Here is a 24,015-nt window from a genome sequence, read left to right on the forward strand (position 1 = left end):
TCTTTCAGCTTACAGTACTTCATCAAACGGCATGAAAAGCTTGACTTTAGAGATCACAGTAACAATCTACCTGACTAAATAAATGAAGCAGTTAAGCATTTAATGTGTTCACTCTGAACAGTGGCACACTATATTGCTTTGGCTCTGTACAAGGTCCATTTTGCTTTAGATTTAGCCCATCCCAACCTGTCATGTGTTTATGGGACGGTCTTATATTGTCGGTCTTACTGTTATTCTTCTTCTGTTCGACCTTTTTTGTGTAGTGTTTCATATGTTATTAAGATTGAGAATCTTAACAGCCAAAGTCATGTCTAAACCTAAACAGGATTCAGTGTATAAAGTGTCAGGTAAGCATTTCTGTGCTCTATTACTATAGCCTTATCTCAGTGTTATGTAATCATCTCTTAGGCCTTTATGTTTTGCCACATGGATGATCATAGTATTTTGTCAAGCCATAACTTCTGGTGATACACATTACACTAAGATATGCAAAATTTGAACTGATACCTTAAGGTTTACACCATCTGTTGTCTGATCAACAGTATGATTAGATATCAATGACAATCAACAATCAGTTTTATATTGCATTGCCTGTAGGCTAAGCTATCTTAGGTTCTTCTTGTCCCTGTTGTCATTTAGTAAAAAGGAACAGGTGCATTAATTAATTGATTGTGCTAAACCGGCATTCATACAAGAATACTTTGGCTATAAAACTGAACCATTCTTTCAAGTCTATGAAATACTATACTTTAAAAGCTAGTGTGGTTGTAAATTAGGTATAATATCATGGTTTGGTGGTGTTCAGGATTAGGCAACATAAGGCAACACACACAGAAGAGATAATGAAACACAAGTGCCACGCTTAAGTTGCCGCTATTTCTTTACATTCTCTGTATAATGCACTCAGTTCATGAAAAAAGTAAAATACCATTAACGCTGATGTCCTCCAGAACACTGTGCAGTCTAATCATCCGTCACATTGCCTGTGTCACACCTCACACCATGATTTGATTTGTTATGGTGTGATTTCTTCTCAGCTAACAAAAAACGGCCATCTGCCAGTGGTCTGGAGTTCATTGGTCCTCTTGTGAGCTCTGTGGAGGAGACCCCAGACCCCATTAGTACAGTTATTAATGGTGAAATTCCCTCCTGGATCACTGGCAGCTTCCTAAGAAATGGACCTGGAAGATTTGAGTTTGGTGAAAGCAAGTAAGAGGGCAAAATATTGCTATAATCACAGCAAGATCTGTTCATTTTTATCTGGTTGTTTTCTTTGCTCATTTGGCTTCATCTGTTCCTCCTCAGATTCAACCACTGGTTTGACGGCATGGCCTTGATGCATCGTTTCCACATTAAAGATGGTCAGGTGACCTACAGCAGCTGTTTTTTGCGCAGTGACTCTTATGTGCAAAATGCAGAGAAGAATCGAATTGTGGTGTCTGAATTTGGCACGCTGGCAACACCTGACCCATGCAAGAACATTTTTGCCCGATTCTTTTCACATTTTCAGATTCCAAGTAAGCATCAGTTGGAGGTGACAGTGGCATGCGATCATAAATTCAGATCATTCAGACAGAATGCTCTGACTGCAGGCCCATAATCTATAAAGATTAGATCAGAATGGACAAGTATAATATAGTCAAAGTTAATGCAATTACTACAAAACCTTCATCTGAACCCATTCTAATCCTCAGTTGTGTTTGATTAACAGAGGCGACTGATAATGCAGGAGTGAGCTTTGTTAAGTACAAGGGAGATTTCTATGTAAGCACAGAAACCAACTTCATGCGCAGAATTGACCCTGTGAGCCTGGAAACCAAAGAAAAGGTAAATATGACAGATACAGTAATAAAAATAGTCTTTTCCTAAAATGAACAGTTATCCATATGTGATTTTGTTTTTCAAAGGTGGATTGGTCAGAATATATTGCAATTAATGCAGCAACAGCTCATCCACATTATGACCGTGACGGACAACTTGGGAAACTCATATGGCCGAAATGGTGGGATGCCTCACTTATTCTTTTTATAACACAGCTAAACTCTAATGCCTTCTTTTTGTTAATCAAACCAAACATGACTGCAAAAATAATAACTCTTTCAAAACCAAACCAAATCTGCAATTGGTCAAACAAACACATATTCCTGCCTCCAAACACATGAACCAATGTTTTGAAAGCACCACAGAGCCAAACTTTTGGGAAAATCAATATTGGAATGTCTTCCTTTTTTATTTTATTTTTATTTTTTTTACATTATTCTGGGATATAAGAACATATTTTAAGAACAACAACAACGAAAAACACTTCACCTATTCTGTTTCTCAAAGGCTTCTTCTACCATATCCTCCGAGTACCGCCAGGTAATGGAAAGAATGATGTTGCTGATCTCTCAGGCGCAGAGATTCTTTGCTCTATTCCTGCTTCTGACCCCAGGAAACCATCATACTACCACAGTTTTGGTGAATTTGCCTGCCATGTTTGCATTTTTAGATTTTTTTCTGCTTCTTTATCGATCTGTAATATTATAAGAACTATTTTGCATCTATTTACATCGAATTTCACATGGTTGGAAATGTGGGCCACACATTTGTTCATGTAGATTGTCCAATATATTATAATCTTCACCAACAGGCAAACTGAAAATAATGCATTTTTTTCTGTTTTTCTTTGTAAGTGTTTGTTCATTTTTTTTACCTTATGTTTGCAGTCATGTCAGAGAATTACATAGTCTTCATTGAGCAGCCAATCAAACTAGATCCGCTGAAATTCATGTTGTACAGCGTTGCTGGAAAGAGCTTTCATAAAGTCATGTCCTGGAACCCGGAACTGGAAACCATCTTCCATGTGGCAGACAGGCACACTGGCCAGGCAAGGCAGAATCACATCATCATACTGATTTCTAGGCACTGTGTATTTCTCTCACTTCATGTCTAACATCCATGTTTTCATCCACACAGCTCATCAAGACAAAATACTACAGCAGTGCTATATTCACACTGCACCAGATCAATGCATATGAGGATAATGGATATTTGATTATGGACATGGGCTGTGGAGATGATGGCACTGTGATTGGTGACTTCACAATGGAAAACCTTCAGGCGTCTGGAGAAGAACTTGACAAGGTAACACCTTCACAGTCCAAAGCATGTAAAATGTCGATAATGCTGACCTCTCTTTCAGTTTCATAAAAATGTAACTTTAATGCAGTGTTTATCTGTTGGCTTTTCCAGTTCTTCAATTCATTGTGTACAAACTTACCACGGAGATATGTACTGCCTCTGGACGTAAAGGAAGATGAGCCTAATGACCACAACCTCATCAATTTGCCGTACACCACTGCCACTGCTGTGAAGACTGTAACTGGGGTATGTGAGCAACAAAGAGGGCGCCTGGAAAAAATATTTATGGATATCAATAACAGTCATTTCTCTTTGGTAATTATAGGTGTTCCTGAGCCATGAAGATCTCTACAATGATGACCTGTTGCAGTATGGTGGTCTTGAGTTCCCACAGATTAACTACACGTATTACAATGCTCGTCCTTATCGGTACTTCGAAGCCTGTGGCTTTGGACACGTGTTTGGTGACTCTCTGCTTAAGATGGATTTAGAAGGAAAGAAGCTAAAGGTACCGTCTTAAATTAAAATAGAATTTTATGAGATGAGTTTGAGTTCAGTATAATTGAGAATATAATGTTTGGTCTGTCTTGTTGTCTGTAGGTGTGGCGCCACGCTGGTTTGTTCCCATCAGAGCCAGTGTTTGTTCCAGCACCTGATGCTAAGGATGAGGATGATGGTGTGGTCATGTCTGTGGTCATTACACCAAGAGAGGTGAGGTTCGTGGTGTCATCGTTGCTCAACTGGCTTGATTTTATGACATATGAACATATTATATAAGTAATATATAATCTTAATTTGGTCAAAGTTCAATCTAACAATTCAGTCTTGACAGGTGTGATAATGTTGTGTAACTTTGTTTAGAAAAAGAGCAGTTTCCTCCTTGTCCTTAATGCCAAGACCTTCACAGAGCTTGGGCGAGCAGAAGTTCCAGTGGACATCCCGTATGGCACTCATGGACTCTTCAATGAGATAAGCTAAAAAAAAAAATCAACTCATAAAAGTAAAACCAGCTATGTAATCTTTAGAATAAGCTTTATTTTGTTTGTATTAGATGTTACATATTTTGTATATGGCTAAGTGACATTAAATATTATGGAAAAACTGGCATGCTTGCTTTTTGATTAACTATATTTGCTGTATTTTACAATTAACCGAGAGATGAAATTGAATATTTGTACTTAATGCTGCAGGACCATCCAGTTTCAACAAGTTAAGGTTACACAAGAACATTTTATGCATCAACTACCCTTGTTTTGTATACAGTATCATTTAAATATCAAAATAAAGTGCAACAGACATCGGCAGAGATACTTTGGGGGGGAGAAAAAAACATAATAATATCGAAAAAACACTGAATAAAAAATAAATACGGTGTCCAAGCATGATCCAAATAGCTTGCTTATCTCCTACTTTTGTGAATTTCATCAAACGATTAGTCACTAGTGCAACACGAGTGATCTCCAAATCACTAGGTGGCGCTTGTGCTATACGGAAGCGGTAGTTTACACTTCAACTGTATTTTTTTCTTTACTTCAAATGCATTTGACTTTTTTCAGTCAATTCAGTGATTTCTCATTACAACAGCCTCATCAGTACATTTATGGACCATACAAACGTATGAACTTGTGTTTAGACTGAAAATAAGGTAATGTCTTTGTAAAGAAGCACAAATCAGATCTTCAAACTGTTGGTAAGACCTGTTTTTAGGAGCCCTAAGACCTAACTTTAATGTTAGATTAAATATAACAAAACAGATAATAATGAATATGACAAAAATGATGATAGATAATATATATGAAAATAATGAATTATAGAATGATTTATCAAATATAATATTAATATTAAAATCACACACACATACATATATACACACACAGTAAGAAGTTCAAAAGCATAAAGTTGCATTTATTTGATTTGAAAATACAGTAAAACAGTAGACCTAATAATGTGAAATGTTACCGTTTAAAACATTAATCCAGTCTTCAGTGACACATGGTCATTCAGAAACATGCTGATTTGGTGCTCAAAAAATGGTGATGCATTTTTCCAGGATTCTTTGTGACCGTGCCTTTTTAGTAGCAGCACCATGCCTGTGGAACGATTTGCCAGTGCGCATCAGACTGATGTTGAAGGTTTGTTTTTATACAGTCTATGGTTTTCTTGTTGGTGATATTATAATGCTTGATATGTAGAAAATACTCTGAGAAAAGGAAAGAACTAGAGAGGGCATCGAATAATGGAATGATTTAAAAAATTCCTATTGAGACTGTAATATTTTACATAAGAGGAAATCCTTGTTTCTGGAAAACTGGTTCAGTAATGGAGTGATGTTAGTGAACCAGTTGTTTGACAATGATGGCAATTTGTTTAATTATTCAGATTTTATTTTAAGATATCACTTTCCTGTATCTAGAAAATAATTTAATATAGTTTTAAAGGCCATGTCTCAGGAAATTTGTATGCTTTTTAGAAATAATAAAAAGCATACAACCCCATGTTTGTGCCATGTTTAAGATTTTTCCCTAATACTTGTATTTCTATTTGTGTGCCTTTTTTTCTTTTTTTTTCTTTTTCTTCTGTCCTTTTCTTAAGAATTTTTATATTATATTATATTGTTTTTTTTTTCTGTGATGTTTTATCTATTAATCCTCAAGTAGTTTATTATTGATTGGTATTTTGTATGTTTTGTACGTACTGTTTTTTACTGTTTGTTTTGTACGTACTGTAATCCTTGTTGTTTACTGCAATTAAAAAAAAAAAAAAAATTCCTATTGAGTCTGCCTGGCACACATTCTATAATTAAGCCTATCATGACCTTTCTGAAAGAAACCGGATTTAGTTTTTTTTTTTAACACAGTAAAATAAAAATGTGACATCCCAATGAGATCACACCTCAGTCCAGTAGATGGCGGTAATGCACTTCGTTTGCAACTGCCAATAAAAAAAACACAGAAGAAGAAGAAGAAGAAGACAAAGAATAAAAGAGAGTGGGTATATCCAGTATTAGAAGCAGAAAGGGAAATTGCGGTAACAGACAAGGACAAAGCAGAAATGTTGGTAAAAACATTTGTACAGATCCATGGGTCAGGGAATTTGAGTGAAGAAGGAAGGAGGAGGAGGGAAATAACAAAGAGACAACATCTAGAAGATCTAGGAAAAAATGGGGGAATAGAAGATCAGTCAGTTAACCTCCTGTTTATTCTAGATGAACTGAAAAGAGCAATTAGTAATTTAAATAATACACTGTCGTCTCCAGGAAAAGATCAGATCACAAATATAATGTTGAAACATCTTAAAGATGGGGCTATGGGCAAATTTTTAGATTTGTATAATAGAGTATGGGAGGAAGGAAGATTACCAAATGCTTGGAAAGAAGCTATAAAAATTCCAATAAGAAAGCATGGCAAATATCCTTCTAAACCATCTAATTATAGGCCAATAGCTCTTACTTAAAATATGTGTAAATTAATGGAAAGGATGGTTACAGACCGTTTGACATATTTATTGGAAAAGAGAGGAATATTAACTAAATATCAAAGTGGTTTTAGAAAAGGAAGAGGAACAATGGACCCTGTTGTATGTTTGGAAAATGAAATTAGAAAAGCTCAGGTAAATAAAGAATCAGTAATTGCAGTATTTTTCGATGTTGAGAAAGCATATGATATGATGTGGAGGGAGGGACTTTTGATAAAACTGAAAATGATGAATATAGATGGAAGAATTTACAATTGGATTAAAGATTTTATGGCGTACAGAAGTATACAGGTGAGAATTGGAAATGAATTGTCAAACAGATGTGAGATAGAAAATGGAACTCCACAAGGGAGTGTTATAAGTCCATTAATTTTTTCCATAATGATTAATGATGTATTTAATCAAGTACAGCAAGATGTAGGTCGATCTCTTTTCGCTGATGATGGAGCTCTATGGAAAAGGGGAAGGAATATTTTGTATATTAATGGAATGATGCAAGAAGCAATTAGAAAGGTAGAAGAATGGGCATGTGATTGGGGATTTAAATTTTCAGTAGAAAAGACTAAGACTATAATTTTCTCTAGGAAAAGGATTATACCAGAAATAGACTTGAAGATGTACGGGAGGTCCTTAGAGAGAGTTAGAGTTTTTAAATTTTTAGGTATTTATTTTGATTCAAAACTTACATGGGTGGATCATATAAACAAAGTTATTGAAAAATGTCAGAAGGTATTAAACATCATGAGATGTGTAAGTGGAGTGGCATGGGGGGGCAGTGTTCGTCATTAAAAACTATTTATGTGGCACTGCTCAGATCTGTGTTTGATTATGGCAGTGTGGTATATGGTTCGGCTTCAAAAACCCTGTTGGAAAAACTGGATAAAATCAAATAGAAATTGTATACTTTCTGCTAATAACCCTGAAGTCTCATACAAAACTGTATGAATACACGCTGTTGCTGGAGCGAGGAAAGTGTTTGGGCGTTTAGATCAAAGGTGACGCGTTACAGTAGTTCATTTGTAAGTGACATTGCATATTCAGTGATTTCTCGTTGTTCCAGCCTCAATAATATATTTATGAATCGATCAAACGTATGGACTTGTGTTTAGACTGAAAATAAGGTAATGTCTTTACAAAGAAGCACAAAATGGATCTTCAAACTGTTAAGACCTGTTTTTAGTCAACTTAATTTAAATTTACTGTTGTACGACACTGATATTTTCAATTATGACCTGACATAGCGTTCACTTGCTGTTTTAACTATTTACACAGTCTGTATTTTGGTCAATCGTGTATTTTCAAATAGGTTTTCTCCTATATTTATAAGTCTTAAACTATTTTTAAAAGAACTATACACTGAGCACAGATCTGTACAGGTGAGGTGTGGCTCCAAATGACCGTTCTGCTTTATGATAAATTAATTCATTGTCTTTATCTATGTCAGTAACTGTCAGGGTGAAATATGCCCTTGTTCCGGCAACTTGAGCCCACACCGGAGAGAGAACGTCAGAGGAAGAATAAACGGAAGAATGAATGGACTGAGGATGACGATGAACCATCCACACTGATTGGCCTTTGTCTTCAAAGCCTAGCCGAGAACATGAAGGAGATGTGGGCAAAAGATTATACCCAAAAATACATGGACCAGTATTTCTTCAGATACATCATGGGTCCCTTCAGCTCATTACGCGAGTTCTGCAAATATACACCTTGAGAACATGTGTACATAAGTGAGTGTTATCTGTGTGTTTCTCTTTTAGCTGGCGAGTTGTTGGAAGAGCTGTTGTGCATCCTGTCCTCGCGTAATTTGTTGACACGTGCTGCCCTGCATCTCCTTCTGCTCCCGCAGCTGAGCTGTTTGTCCCTCACATCGGCCTGCAGCCTTGTCAATGCCAACCTCTACTCTCTTATCGAGATACGCTGCCAGGTTAAACACACACACACACCCCTTTCTAAGTATATTTCGTATTTGCCCACCGTTTGCGTAAACGTGCTTGTAAGGCTTCAGTGAACTAAATTTAAAGTTAACCATATCAGACCGCAAATACCAGATACGCCAATTACTTCCAAATTTCCATCAATTTAGCAGTGCCAACAGTGCAGCAAAAGAATAGAATTTAATTTTTTTTTTTAGGTAAGCCTTGGTAAATAAAATACTGTTGTTACACATCTTGTTTCAGTCAGTAGCACTGAAAAGTTTTTAGTTAGTGTGCAGTGGAAGCCATAATTTTTTACTTTTAATGTGACAAAACTACAAAAAGATAATACTTATAATACAATAAAAATAATCATGAAATAATAATAAAATTATTAGTAAATAGTCAAATATAATATACTATTAATATAATAAAAATGTATACATACTGTTTAAAAGTTTGGGTTGGTTTTTATGTTTTTGAAAGAAGTCTCTTATGCTCACATGCAGTAGCTGCAGTTGCGTTTCTCCTGCTCAGCTTACCTGGTCTTCAGAGGTTGGCAATGGAGGGATTGGGACAGGCTTGTGCTCTCATACAGAACAAGCAGTTTGAGGTGACTGAGGAGTTCAGTAGTCAAGAAGGTGTGCCGCTTCTTAAAGACATGTGGGCGAAGCGAACACACGAAGACCACTTGAAAGACAGCAGTTTACTGAGTACAGATAGAGAGGAAAGTTTTACTTTGGAAGGAAAAATAGATGAATTTTTATCATTAGAGGAGAGTCAGACAGATGCTAGTGATAGTACTGATATAAATGAATGGACAAGGACTTCAGGAGATGGTTGCGAAAAAGATGGATGTAGAAGTAGAGCTTGTAATGGAAGGGATAGTGTGACAACATCTCTCAGGGATGTACAAGGACTGTCTCTGGATACTTTAGAGGCGGTAGGGAAGGTCTGCCCTGAACTGCGTGTCCTGTCTTTGGACTGTCTCCAGAACAATGTGGATGATAATGTTGACAGCTTTGAACAGGCAGCAGTTTTAGCCAGAGGACTTGGTACGTTTTCTGGACAGCTAAGCTGTCTTTCTCTACAGTTTGCTGGTCTTCTGTCTGAACTGGTTCCAGCACTTAAAGCCGCAGGCTCACATCTGCTTTCACTCACCTTGGAAGGCATCAAAGCTGATGGACATATTCCTCTTCTGGAGCTCATTCATGCCTGTCCCAGACTCACTTCTCTCACTGTTCATTTAGACCCACCCAGGAATAATTTGAATGGAGAGGAGGAGGAGGAGGAGGAGGAGGGTGAAGACGAAGGCCTTCTTTCTAATCTGCCATGCATTCCACACCTCCGCTCTTTAACACTAAAGTTAGTCATTCTTGCTAAACTTTATGCTGATGCGTTTTCCCATTACAATCGAATCTGCGGGTTACTGTTATCTGTTCTTTTTTCCCAACAGTTTTTCCCTGGATGAGCGACATTTGAAGCCTGCATTGTGTTGGAGGTCTCTGAAGGGAGTGCTGTGGGCACTACTTAGAGGCGCTTCACTCCTTCAGAAGCTCTCACTAATCGCTGTTCCCTGTCGACTGGACCCTGTGTTCAAACTTGTCCTGAATCATTGGGCCAAACCCCTCGGAGCCCTAGATAGTCCCCCACTGCACTGCCTCAGATCTGCTAGCCTGAACCGCTCAGATATCTCTATGGAGACTGTAATACATATTGTAAACACTTGTAGGCGCCTGTCTCATTTGGATTTGAGTGGCTGCTGGGCATTGACTTTGAGCAATATCACAAAGTTACAATGCAAAGCCAAAAGGAGGCGCCATACGCTGCAAATAACATGGACATGAGCTGGGGAAAGAAAAGGCCTTGCTAAGATTGAAAATGAGTTGTATGTCACTATGTGATTTTGTTGATTTATATTTGTATCTTTCACAGGTGCCTAGAATTACAAAAAAAGATGAATGTAATGTAATTATATATTTATGTAATTGATATATGAAATTGGAAAATATATGTGTTGCTGATACAAAGATAAAACTAATAAAGTTAACCAAAATTACAATGTACTGCTTATAATCAGATTTATAAATTGTCCTTTGTAATTTTCTATCCATATATACACATGGCCTTTGAGATTTAAAATTGTTTACCACAAACAGTCTGTATTTTTTAACCCATAAAGTTTTGTTTTAGAAAGGCACTTTTTTTTAAAGATGACCCAGCTGTTCATTACAAACTAAGTTTTTTTTACAAAGATAAAAGTGTCATGCACTTTGTTATATTAGAATAACTGATGTTTCTATGCAAAAGTCCCAGAATAAGAGCAAGTAAATGTACTTTTTAATTTTTTATCACTTTTTAATTTTTTATTTTATCACAACCTTTAAACCATCTGCGGTTTTAATGTTGCTGGTAAAAGTGTTGGTGTAATAAAATGTTTAGTAAACAATAATAATAACACGTGTATCAATAAAATCTGGTACTCTCTAAAATTGTGTTGTGTTTATTTATATATTTGTCTATCCACTCCTGATTTTATACTTTCTATACATTGAAATTTTATTCAAAGCTGCTTTCTGTTTGTGTACTGCACTCTTTCTTCATTGGCTCCTTTTACTGTGGCGCGAAGCCTTCACAATAATAATATGCTGATTGGCCAGTTTACTAGCGCGAACTTATTCCTAGAGCAAATCAGTTCATCGGCGTCCCACAACGTAATTCATATTCATGAGCCAAGCGTTTGACGTACTTATTCGTAAATTCGCTGGCGGGAAGAAGACTGTGCGTGCTAGCTAAAGTGTAATTTGTTTATTACACTCAGGTCAGTTATGTCTCGAATACTCAACTCTATTGTAGCTGTTTGTCCAGACATGGGAATAGGGAAAAATGGAAATCTGCCATGGCATCCAATAAGACTAAGGTGAGCTCGTGTTTGTTGCTAAATCTCCAGCTAATGTTCTGATTATTGATTCAATAATATAAGAGGTGTTTGTAGATTTCTAGCGCCCTGTGTCATGAGTTTTGTGTTTCGCAACAGCTATAAGTTGTAACGTTTGCAGTTGTGCAAACTGAATGATTATTGAAAAATTAATAAAGTAAAAGCATCGTACTAAACATATGAGGAAAGAATGGTAGAATGAAGAATATTAGCGTAAGTTGTAACGTCAAGTTAACCTAAGATCGAACATTTTATGATTGCACAGATCGGTTACACTTTACTTGAAGGGGTGTCCATAAGACTGACATGACACCTTCATAATCATGACATGACACCTACATAATCATGATATGACACATGTCATGAATATGAAGGTTTTTATGCATGTTTATGACAACTGTCATTAAGTGTAATTCACTCAGTTATGTCATTTTTAATGCAAAGATGACATTGTTTGAGATGTCTTTGTTATGGGCTATGGTTAGGGGTGAGGGTAGGGGTAGGGTTAGGTCAAATAATGTCATATTTGCATTAAAAATGACATAACTGAGCGAATGACACTTAATGACAGTTGTCATAAACATGCATAAAACCTCCTTCATATTCATGACATGTGTCATATCATGATTATGAAGGTGTCATGTCAGTCTTATGCACACCCCTTCAAGTAAAGTGTTACCCACAGATCTTTAGTTAAAAGCTTGACCTTTATCCTAGAGTCCATTGGTAAATAACGACATTCAGCACATTTGCCCCATGAGAGCAAAGCCCACACACACTACTATAGAAAACCCCCTGACATATTCCTAAACTTTTTAATGTATCCCAACCATTCGCTTTGATTCTTATCTTTCATATCTTTTTAGTAATGAATTCAAGCACTTTCAGAAGATGACCATGACTCCTTTAGTTGAGGGTAACAGTATGCTTACATTGTCTTATTGTTGTCATATTTTATTTGTTTGTTCAGAATTGATTAAAAGCTTAAACCAAATCATATATGCTGTGTGTCATTTGACAGGTAAAAAGAATGTGGTCCTGATGGGCAGAAAGACTTGGTTCTCTATTCCTGCAGCAAACAGACCCCTGAAGAACAGGATCAACATTGTTCTCAGCAGAGAGCTCAAGTAATCCTCTTTTAATGTTTACAATTTTTTCATCTTGTATTAAATCACTACCCTGTATAAAAGTAAAGTGCCTGTTTCTATCACTCACTACACAGGACAGCCCCAGAGGGAGCTCACTACCTTGCTTCAGACTTCAGTTCAGCTCTCCATCTGTTAGACAGCAGTGAGCTCGAAAAACAAGTGGACCAGGTTTGGATAATTGGCGGAAGCGCTCTGTACAAGGTTGGTAAAATTATGCAAGCCTGTCATATCTGTTGAGAAATTCAGAGAAATGTTATAAAAGTATAAACACATGCGGACTATGCATTAAATCTCTTATAACTGTCATTGATTTTTTACTAGGGTCTCTTATTATAAATAATATAATATTATATTAGTGCTGTCAAACGATTAATCGCATCCAAAATAATAGTTTACACAATTGAATGGCTTTTGATCGGTTCCATGTGTTTGTATGCACATTCTCCATTTATTTCTGAATACATTAAAATATATATTTTTTTTTGCAACCTAGTTTTAAAATTTAAGACGCATCATACAATCATACAAATTATTTATTAAATTAATTGTATTATTTTTGTAATGTGGTTTGATAGTTCCTCATTTGAGGGTAAAATGGGCTGTTTCATCAGTTATATGCATGCAACAAATATAAATTATACACCCACCTGTACATCAGTTGTATCTCAGTTATAGCGCAGTTTAGTCAGATCTTTGTATAATCAGTTGTTATGGAAACTGCCTCAAGGCAAAATGTACAAAAGACTCCCTTCCTTCATACTCCTTCCTCCTCATTCTGTTAATATCTTGTACACTGTAATCACGTTGTGAATGTTGTGCTGTGTTCTTCAGGAGGTGATGGAGAGTTCTGCTCCCAGGCGTCTTTTTGTAACACGCGTCCTCAAGCAGTTTGACTGCGACACATTCATACCTGACATTAACATGGACAAGTACAAGCTCTTGCCCGAGTGAGTACTCATACAGTTGTTTGTATGCTTACATCTATGTGAAGAGAGTTTAGCATTGCAGTTCTTGAAGGCAGCTGCTCAGCTGCATTAAAGTGACAGTGAAAATATTAATAATGTTACAAATGATTTCTCTCTCAAATAAATGCTGTGGTTTTGAACTTTCTATTAATCAAAGAATCCTAAAAAAATATTACTGTTACTACAAAATATTATGCAGCACAGCTATTTTTAACACTGATGCTAATAAATGTTTATTGCGCATCAAATCAGTATATTAGAATGATTTCTGAAGAATCATGTGACACTGAAGACTGGAGTAATGGCTGCTGGAAATTCAGCTGTGCCATTAGAGGAATAAATTCTATTTTAAAATAGAAAACTGATGTTTTAAATTGTTGTATTATTTCATAATATTACTGTATTTTGGATCATATAGATGCAGCCTTAGTGGGCATAAGATACCTCTTTCAAAAACCTAAGAAAAAAAAGGTACCAACCCCAAACTATTAAATGGTATTGCATTCATTTTGAGCTTTTAAATTCTATTTTAAAATAGAAAACTGATGTTTTAAATTGTTATATTATTTCATAATATTACTGTATATTGGATCATATAGATGCAGCCTTAGTGGGCATAAGATACCTCTTTCAAAAACCTAAGAAAAAAAAAGGTACCAACCCCAAACTATTAAATGGTATTGCATTCATTTTGAGCTTTTAAGAGCCCTACAGAATAAATTCATTTGCATATTGCTTGCAAAAAATGTTTCATAACATGATTTGTAGGAGTGATATTAATACTTCAGTTTAGTGTTAAACTTCAAAAGGCCATTTGTCAAGGCTAAAACTCTTCAGTGTTTTGAAACACATTTTTTTAGGTACAACCTTTTTTGTACGTATGTTTAGGAATATTTGTCTGGTCGTGTCCTTGAATAAAGTGGGATTAATGGATTTACTGGCACTGGAACAGACACATGCTGTATTGTGTATCCAGAGAGAATAGTGAACATTAATGAGGAGAAAAAGCTCTCTTGTTATGTAAAAATAGCATCTAGCATCAAAGGTGGGCCGCACCAAATGTCACATCTCTCAGGCACACAATAAGCATTTAAAGAGAAGTTAAATGCACACAGAATGTTGACACAGGATCATCACTGCCACTTCATCTGACAAAGAGCAAAATTATTTGTGTTCTCAAATTCATTTGATTGGTTTCAACAGTTAATTGGCACAGTGAGCAAGAATCTATACCAGTCTAAAGTGGATGGAAGTTTATGAAAGTACAAGCATGTAATTGTGTATGTGTCTGTATTATGTTTTGTACTGCAGGTGATATTTTCTTGTGTTCTTAGAACTAGTTCTTAGTTCTTATCAGTCCATAGAAATGTGTGGGTAATGTCTTATTGTTCCTTCTATTTCTCTCTCTTGTTTCCTTCTGGTCAGATTCCCGGGTGTACCCACGGGCGTGCAGGAGGAGAATGGTGTTCAGTATGTATTTGAAGTATATGAGAGCACCGACCACTAAGAAGATCCTTTAAGCATGATGCTAAAGTCGGAGAAGTGGCCTGGCCGGGTAATGCGAGTGCTCTGACATGTTGTGTGGCTCAGACCTGTTTTTAAATCAGAGTTTTGTAATTGCCTGACAGACCCCCATCACCCCTATCATTTTTTTTGCCACATTTCCTGTCCACTTTCCTTAGTAATAAAAATGAAATGTGATTCTAGGACAGTTAAAATGTTTTTATTATAAAATTTTATGTGTGGCATTTGCAACTTTATATACAAAGTGGAAAGTAGGCTGAAAATCATGAGAAGACAAGAGGGTGGGTAAAAGGGTGAAATTGATAGGATCCAATCTCCTATGAGCACAACAACTCAACATGTTGCAAGAGTGCTGACCACTAGGTCTCTGCTTATTTGCGGCCTTTTCTCAAATTTTTTTAAATATGCAAAAACAGTTGTTTTCCCACTGTCACTACCAGAATCTTATTTTATTAGTATCAGGTTTAGTTCCTGGATTATCATTTCAAATATTCAGAAAACAATATACTTAATTTTTATCATAAATGTTCTTTTCCACATCTGCTATCCAGTTAATTATTCTTCATCTTGCCAACTGCAAAAGACAACCTGCTCATCTCCATATCCAATAGCAACTGAAGTGTCTGCTCTTAAGCCAGCCTGAAGATCTGACTGCTCTCATGAATATGCATATGTGTTTGGTCTTCAGACTGGCTGATTGACAAAGGTCATATAGTTTAGAGAAGGGTCGCAATACTAGCACTTTCTCTCTCACCCACACAAACTCCTTCATGACCCCTATTTTAAAAAGCCAAATGCCGCAATCAGGCAAAACCTTTTTAGGCTGATTGGTTTCGGGTATGTCAGCCTAATGTACTACGAATGTTTACAACCAGGCTGAAATAAACCTGACTGGAATTCCAATTACCTTGCACATGCACCTTAAGTAGCACTTGGATTTATTTTCAAGGTACAAACAGTACCTAGAGAGTTGAGAAGTTTTTGCATTTTAATTATTTTATGCAAATGAGTTGATTTTTCAAATCAAAAGGTAAAGGAGACCAGTGGACTTGCTGATTTTCTGGTTTTTTTCTTCTTTTTTTCAAGTTGTCCATTATTATAACATTAGGAGCCTTATTATTGTCATTTTCTTTAGTGCCATCGTTACAGGCTTATTTATAGTGACTGCATCACTCAAATGGATCAATAATACACACCCTGCACATCCCTCAGGAGCTGAACTGCTGCCTCAAAGGCGAGACAGTTGTGTCATAATGATGTAACTGCACCATAGGAGTCACGATCATGTGAGCGTGTTGACATCAGAGTTAGAAACAAATTAGAATCTGCGCACAACCTCAGCATATGAGTTCAATAACCCTTTTTCGCAATGTGAGAATAATAGAGCAATCGCTTCCTGACGCTGGATGTGTAGGGACTGGCGTCACCTGGCTCTTTTAAGCTTGACTGTCCTCCTGATACACAGGGACTTGGTCTGTGTTGAGGTTGGTAGCTTGTTTCCAGACATGAGAGCACAGGCACTTGTTCTCTCCGTCTCTCTCCTCTATCTGTGCCACTCTTTCATTCACCCTCAGTGAGTGCACATCTGCACACGTTCATCTCCCACTTCAAGCTCCAGCTTTATTCTCACCCCTGGATTACTTGTCTGTTACAAAGATGACATGCCACAGGAAGCTATTGGAAAACTAGAACTGCAACTGGTTTAAAAGAGGTAAGGATCTAATCTCATCTCCTTAAGAAGTATGAATACTTTTTTAAATGAAATAAGCAACAATATATTTTTATGCATTTTAACTTTTTGTGTTATTAAAGATTTCATGCATATATTTTTTTAGTTTTGTGAAGCTGCTGGTCTTGGTTTTTGATGCAGATCTGTGCAAAACTTTATGATGTGAGTGAATAGAGTTTTTTCATTAGATTTGACCTTGGCTCTATTCGTCTGTAAAAATAAGATTATAAATAGTTCTCACCAAATAGCATTTTCAAATATGATTTTCCCACATAAACGTGAGTGTCTGTTACAAAGATGACATGCCACAGGAAGCTATTGGAAAACTAGAGCTGCAACTGGTTTAAAAGAGGTAAGGATCTAATCTCATCTCCCTTAAGAAGTATGAATACTTTTTTAAATGAAATAAGCAACAATACATTTTTATGCATTTTAACTTTTTGTGTTATTAAAGATTTCATGCATATATTTTTTTAGTTTTGTGAAGCTGCTGGTCTTGGTTTTTGATGCAGATCTGTGCAAAACTTTATGATGTGAGTGAATAGAGTTTTTTCATTAGATTTGACCTTGGCTCTATTCGTCTGTAAAAATAAGATTATAAATAGTTCTCACCAAATAGCATTTTCAAATATGATTTTCCCACATAAACGTGAGATTTTTTTAAACTAAATTTTACAACTATATGTGCATGTATATATCTCTACATGTAATATGAATTTAAGTAAAGTTATTTAAGTTTAATTAAAATATTTCTTTGTTTAACATAAAATGATTAAGTATAAAAATTTATTAAAATCATTTATTTAAATGATGTTTAAAATGATCAACTTTAAATACTTAGGTTTGCTGCTTTCACTGTTTAGCATATAAATGTATCGTATGGACATGGAAATGTACTTTTTTTAAACTAAATTTTACAACTATATATGTGCATGTATATATCTCTACATGTAATATGAATTTAAGTAAAGTTAATTTAAGTTTAATTAAAATATTTCTTTGTTTAACATAAAATGATTAAGTATAAAAATATATGTATATAATTTATATATAACATCATTTATTTAAATGATGTTTAAAATTATCAACTTTAAATACTTAGGTTTGCTGCTTTCACTGTTTAGCATATAAATGTATCGTATGGACATGGAAATGTATCTTCGTATCAGCTGAGGAGGCTTATAATTTATTCTCCTGATCCTGGCAAACCTCGAAAGCACAGTGAGGAAGCTTTCATTACCCTCATTAATCAAGACATACAAAAAACTATTCTTATTCAGCTATCGGTTGATGTCACAGAGAGTGGGTTTTCATTTTCCCTGCAGGTGTTTTGAGAGGGACAAAATCAGCCCACCATTTGTGAGGTGAATTAAGTATTGTGTGATCTGGCATGAATCACAGATGCATACAGGTGCGTGAAGTGGTCTGTTTGGTGCTCCACTTCAGCGCTGCCGCTGCAACAATCACCACCCTCGGCTGTTTTGGGCCTCATTTGCTCAATGCTTTTTAGCACGAGGCAGCGACAGAGAGAGAGGCCTGTCATTAAAAATTCTCTCTGTTCCCAAGGGCGATTGAAGACTAGGGGTATGGCACACAAAGCTGTGGTTTTAAATGCCAGCCCAGGGAGCTCTGGGAATTAGCAGCTTGAACCGAAATGTCCTGCAGGCATCAGGCAGTGTGCTTGTACCAGACCAATCAGGACTTTAGCATGTCTGCACAACTTGATTTGAAAAGCAAAAACTATCAGAACAAAGTGCTTTATTAGCATACACGTGGAGAAAGAAAGACGAGGATGGAGGATGGAAAGGCAGATATATTTAAGGCTAATATTAAATTTAGGAACATAAAGGTATTCTAATCCACACATTTTTTTAATGTATAACCAATGTGTTGACGCAATCTCTCATTTAGCATTGTCACATGCTGCCTCCACGTCCAAGAAAAGCTGCAGTTAAAGCGTCAGCCCAGATTTTCATCCTTTTTATTTTTTATTGGAGGACACAAAAAGATTCATCCTCTTACTCATCTTACCTCAACTCCAGTGAATTCACATTTATAAACCTGACTGAGGCAGTCTCGCGCTCGCTCTTTGTTAAATAAAGAGTGCACTGCAACCGCTCTGAGTTGAGAGAACAAGGCCACATGCACAATAGACTGCATAAAGGAATGCCATCGTTCAATGAGGCAAATACAGACTGCCTCAAGCTATTGAATTTCAACCTACTGAAAAACTATTGTTCTTATAAGAACAGACTATGCATGTCTGGTGCAGGCTAACATGTTAAATACAGCACTTATACTGCACCCGCTAATTTGAAAGTACAGTACAAGTTAAGCTTGTGACAGCATCATAACTTTCATGAGTCTCTGTCCCTTTTCTGTTAAAAAGCAAACATCAAGGTTACAGCAATGCACTTAAAATGGAAACAATTGGAATATTTTTTATTATTATTAAACCAAACTGGTTTTTAGCTGTTTGGCCACCTGGTCTCCCAGCCTGACCAGCTAAAGAAGTGGTCAAAACCCATCTAAAACCAGCCAAACAGCCTAGGCTGGTTTTAGCTGGGGGTTTTTTTTTTCAGCAGGGTTACTATAAACCACATTTTTGATCTCCTTTTTAAAAAAAGATATGCCCAAAGTGCTGTCGATTTAGCTTAACTTGTTTTAAGCCCAGAATATTGCTTTACATGTTGCCTAATTGCATGCTGGGAACAGAAATATTCAGCAAAAATTAAAAGAATATAAAAGGGGAGTCATTCAATTTTATGTAAAGGGGATTAGATAACTAATTCAGTTTTCTTATGTCTTTTTTGTCAAGTGCCAAGTAGACGTGCCACCTACGTAGTCATCATAACAAACATCTTCATATTAGTGTCTACCCGGTGAATGGCGAGAGACCCTAGATTAGAGCAGGAGGCCTCTCTAGCATATTATTCTGAGCCAAAGAGGGAGAGAACATTTCAATGTCAAAGAGTTATCAGGTTTGCTTTGAAGCGAATGAACCAGATAAAAGGCAGACACTTAAGTAAAAACCTTGAGAAACTGTGGTTCTAATTCAGTGTGCTCTTCTTCTCTTGCCTGACAGAAGTCAAAGAAGTCAGCTCCTATGATCCACTGAGCCGACTCGACATTAGCCTCTCAACGGTCTCACCACTTAATCATGGAGGACTCGACAGAGGTGCGGACGGACGGAAACTCTTTGCTTAAAGCAGTGTATCTGTGCCGCCTGAGGTTGACGCGTCTGCTGCTGGAAGGAGGGGCTTACATTAATGAGAGTAATGAAAGAGGAGAAACTCCACTGATGGTGGCCTGCAAAAGCCACCATGCCGATGCTCAGAGTGTGCCAAAACCCAAGATTATCAGGTGGGCCTACTGTAAATTAATTACACCAGCTGATTGTGCCATCAAATGTGGATATTAGTTTATAATTAAGTACATTAAAAATGTTATTCATACATCAGTACAATGACTTCTGTATGATGAGTGTGTTTAAAACTTCTAAAATGAAATTTATTTTGATGTATTTGGAGGGGGCATTAAGTGAAAAAAATCAGGGTGAGATGTGTGTCCTAAAATAAAATAATTAAGAAAAAAAGTCTAATTAAAAAACTTTTTTTTTAAGAAAATCTTAAGAAGTTTGGTATAAACTTATTTTTATTTCTTAGACTACTACAGACCTGCATGAATATGTGTCAAGGCAAATAATTCTCTTAAACTACAAATATTATTAAAAAGGTTTTGCCATTAAAGATACATTACTGTAAGATTATGATATATATATTTTAAATATATAAAATAAAACATTACTTTAAAATACATTTAGACTTAATTTAGCAATAATGCATTAAATTGCTAAACAATTATAGTAAAGACATTTGTAATGCTACAAAAGATTTCAAATAAATGCTGTTCATTTGAACTTTGTATTCATCAAAGAATCCTGAAAAAATGCATTAGGGTTTCCACAAGAATAAGCAGCACAGCTGTTTTCAACATTGATAACAAAAAATGTTGAAAATGCTCACCAAGCAATTTCCTGGGCACCAAATCAGCATATCAGCATGATTTCTTAAGGATTATTTAACACTGAAGACTGTGAATGGCTTGCCATCACATTTTAAAAGATGTTAAAGTAGAAAATGGTTCTTGTAAAATGTTATTACAATTGAAAATATCACTGTTTTACTTTATTTTTGATCAAATAAATGCATGAGACCCCAAACTTTAGAAGTATAACGTATTTTTTGTGTGTTTACACTCATGTGTATTCAAGGGGTGAAGAAAATATTGAAATTTTATCTTGAATTGCTTAATGCTAACAACTGAATCCATTCTTAAAATTGTCATAAAGGTTTTTAAAAATCACTTGAAACAAACATGAATACCAAAAGTATATTTCTTGGCACACCACATTTATTACAAGATTTTTTTTGTTTTTATTTGCCATGGATACTCTGATATGCCACTGATCAATTCCTTTATGATCTCACTCTGACGAATCAATCTTCTCAACAGGTATCTTCTTGAAAATGGTGCGGACCCCAACATTCAGGATAAGTCTGGTAAGACCGCCCTAATGCATGCCTGCACAGAGCGGGCAGGCGATGAGGTGCTGTCGCTTCTGCTCTCCAGTGGAGCTGACCCTAGTTTGGAGGACCACACTGGTTCCTCCGCTCTGGTCTATGCAGTTAACGCTGGAGACAAGGATGCACTGAGAGTACTGCTGGACGCCTGCAAGGCCAAGGGCAAAGAGGTTATCATCATTACAACAGACAAACTACCGTCCGGAAGACAAATGACCAAGCAGTATCTGAATGTACCACCTCCTCCAAATCTTGAGGACCGGTTGCACTGTGCCCCTGCGTCATGTATGTGCCCTTCTGAAATTAAACTCTGTACCCCTTTTATCTCACCACCCACCAATAACCAATCTGAGACCCTGGGATCCACACCAACACTGTCCACATCCAAGCCAGGATCACCGACTCAAGATTCAAGCCCTCTGCAAGCAGCAAGTGTGGCGAAGCTGTTGCATCTACAGCGGCTTCACTCTGAGCCCTGGCTGAAGATCCCTCCATCTCTGCTCCTACAGCAAAGTAAGTCCTCATCCTTGACCGAGGAGCTTCTAGATATCACTCCCAAAGAGGAGCTCTCTTTTGGGTACAATAGTTGCAAACCTCCACTGACATTAGCTCGGCACCAAAGCATCGACGTCAAGGACTCTACTGGTCTGCTTAGAGCCTTTGAGACAACATCTGATGCTGAAAGAGAACTAACAAAAGAACAGAAATGGCTCAGTAGAAAAATGTCTTATGATGGTGAACTGCTACCACACTCTTCCTCACATCAGAACCTCAAACAGGCATCCATCTCCGATGCTGCCCCTGTGGACCGGGACCCAGACTGTCTTCCCAACCTGGCCGTTTCAAGCCTACGCAATGTGTTTCGCCGGCGCAACATTGGAATGGACCACTACAGTTCTGACTCTCAGTTGCCTCAATTTGGGAGCCAACCCTCTGAGGACCTCGGGAAGACTGGAGGAGGAGGAACCGGGGGGACGGAGAAACGCAGGCTTGTTACCAGCCGCTCCTCCACTCTCTCTGGATCCAGAGAGTCTCTGGAGAGTCTCGTTCAGAGGAGGAGCCCAGCCATGCTGGAGCGGAGGGGATCCGGAGCCCTGCTCCTAGATCATATCTCGCAGACCCGGCCTGGTTATCTGCCACCTCTCAATCCGCATGCACCCATTCCAGATATTAAAGTCAATACCAGTGTTGGCCTGAACAGTGGAAGCAAGCCTGTGGCAGGAACTACACCCATTGTTTCTGGATCGAGGCATTTTGTGCCCTGTGCCCCGAGCCATCCCAGAGATCACAAGAATAAGAAGAGTCTGCTAAGACGACACTCCATGCAAACCGAGCTGATCAAGCAGCTGGTCAATTTTGAGGAGATCTTTGGTCAGTAAACACCCCAAAGAAAGGTTGGGGTAAATATAGAGATTTAATGTAATATGTCAATCTACACTAAGTCTGAAATCTGAAGAGAATAAATGTTAGATTGAAGTACGATTTATATATCTCAACTCCCTTTATGCACTTTCCAGACTGGACAATGGGAATATATGTTTGTTTTGATCATTTGTAAACTTTACTGCACTTTACTTCTGTTCTTTGTGATCTCACTCATTAGTGTACCGAATCAGAAAATTGACACTTCGTTGCTGTTTAAGGCACTGCTTCCTCTTTAAACCTGATTCATGTCTGCAGTGTCTTAGTATTTACAAAACAAGAAAATATTGTGACCTTGTATATTTACCCATTGACTGTAAATAAATTCAGTATAAAATATTGCTTTCACTTTCTTGCATATATAAGTGTTGTACAGTGTGCACTTAATTCTGCATGCAATTACACATGTTGAGAACATATTTTCTCTTTTCATATTTTCCCCCAAATTAATATCATTACCATATAAAAGAGCACACGCCAATATCCAAATTTCTATGCTTGAAACACAAGCACGAGCACAAAGAAAAAAAAACATTACTGAGTCTGAAATTGAGGTAGAGGTTCGTGCGGGGACGCATTTTATTTAATAATGTGTAATTATTCTGTGGACAAACTGGACAAACGTGGTTTTATTTTTTTCTTTTGACTATTATCAAAATTACTACTTCTAGAAACAACAGAAATAATAATAATAGTAATTATAAAACAAGTAGGTTTCCAAAAGTAAGAATACACTACGAATTCAAATAAAACTTTCAGTCATGTTATAAAAAGGGAGCCATCCTACTTTTAAAATCACTTGCTATGACAACTAATAAAACGTTTAGTGTCACGAAATTCTTGAAAAACTTTAAAAAACATTACTGAGAGAAAAAGTGGACGTTTCATATCATAGTAAAATTAATTAGTACACGATTATGGTCTCCGGTCTGAAAAAACCTGCATGTGATTTGGCATTTCTTTATATTTACAGTTTACTAATGCTGGTCAAATGTGTCGGAGATGCGTTTATGCATTTTTTTTTCTATTTTACGCATTAGTAGTAGGCTAAAACAAGACTTCGCAAGTTCTCTTGTAAAATAAAATAATAAAAAAACAACATGGAATAAACTATGTACAGAAAGCGATTAAAGAACTCTCAACATTAGGCTACTAAAAAGGTAAGTTTAATCTCGCAAAAACTCCCGTTAATA

The 24,015-nt window shown here is 36.7% G+C and overlaps 2 protein-coding genes and 1 pseudogene across 4 annotated transcripts; all 3 read left to right on the forward strand.

The window, feature by feature from the left end:
• The first annotated feature begins 213 nt into the window (after positions 1–213).
• On the forward strand, positions 214–4,193 carry LOC107673373 (beta,beta-carotene 9',10'-oxygenase-like; annotated as a pseudogene).
• A 7,071-nt stretch (positions 4,194–11,264) lies between these two features.
• Positions 11,265–16,007, forward strand: LOC107673433 (dihydrofolate reductase-like). Of its 2 annotated transcripts, none has more exons than XM_016467029.1 (6): positions 11,265–11,433; positions 12,318–12,373; positions 12,473–12,578; positions 12,674–12,800; positions 13,431–13,546; positions 14,990–16,007. In XM_016467029.1, exons 1-6 carry the CDS (start codon positions 11,342–11,344, stop codon positions 15,069–15,071), a joined length of 579 nt encoding a protein of 192 aa, XP_016322515.1. In that variant the 5' UTR covers positions 11,265–11,341; the 3' UTR covers positions 15,072–16,007. The 2 variants fall into 2 exon arrangements, with proteins under 2 accessions (XP_016322515.1, XP_016322516.1); XM_016467030.1 differs by having other exon boundaries at positions 12,318–12,367.
• An 8-nt stretch (positions 16,008–16,015) lies between these two features.
• On the forward strand, positions 16,016–23,126 carry LOC107673432 (ankyrin repeat domain-containing protein 34B-like). 2 transcript variants are annotated; one of them, XM_016467027.1, is made up of 4 exons: positions 16,016–16,799; positions 16,924–16,979; positions 19,903–20,180; positions 21,333–23,126. In XM_016467027.1, exons 3-4 carry the CDS (start codon positions 19,978–19,980, stop codon positions 22,777–22,779), a joined length of 1,650 nt encoding a protein of 549 aa, XP_016322513.1. In that variant the 5' UTR covers positions 16,016–16,799; positions 16,924–16,979; positions 19,903–19,977; the 3' UTR covers positions 22,780–23,126. The 2 variants fall into 2 exon arrangements, with proteins under 2 accessions (XP_016322513.1, XP_016322514.1); XM_016467028.1 differs by lacking the exons at positions 16,016–16,799; positions 16,924–16,979 and adding an exon at positions 17,293–17,350.
• Positions 23,127–24,015: the final 889 nt, after the last annotated feature.

Source organism: Sinocyclocheilus anshuiensis, unplaced genomic scaffold (assembly GCF_001515605.1).
Source record: "Sinocyclocheilus anshuiensis isolate Anshui unplaced genomic scaffold, SAMN03320099.WGS_v1.1 scaffold508, whole genome shotgun sequence".
Lineage (NCBI taxonomy): Eukaryota > Metazoa > Chordata > Actinopteri > Cypriniformes > Cyprinidae > Sinocyclocheilus > Sinocyclocheilus anshuiensis.

Excerpts from the sequence above, each read along its gene's own strand:
- LOC107673433 (XM_016467029.1), top strand. The coding sequence starts at position 11,342 with ATGTCTCGAATACTCAACTCTATTGTAGCTGTTTGTCCAGACATGGGA. Across the intron at positions 12,801-13,430 it reads GCGGAAGCGCTCTGTACAAG|GAGGTGATGGAGAGTTCTGC; the intron begins GTTGGTAAAATT and ends TGTGTTCTTCAG. Across the intron at positions 13,547-14,989 it reads AAGTACAAGCTCTTGCCCGA|ATTCCCGGGTGTACCCACGG; the intron begins GTGAGTACTCAT and ends CCTTCTGGTCAG.
- LOC107673432 (XM_016467027.1), top strand. The coding sequence starts at position 19,978 with ATGGAGGACTCGACAGAGGTGCGGACGGACGGAAACTCTTTGCTTAAA. Across the intron at positions 20,181-21,332 it reads CCAAAACCCAAGATTATCAG|GTATCTTCTTGAAAATGGTG; the intron begins GTGGGCCTACTG and ends TCTTCTCAACAG.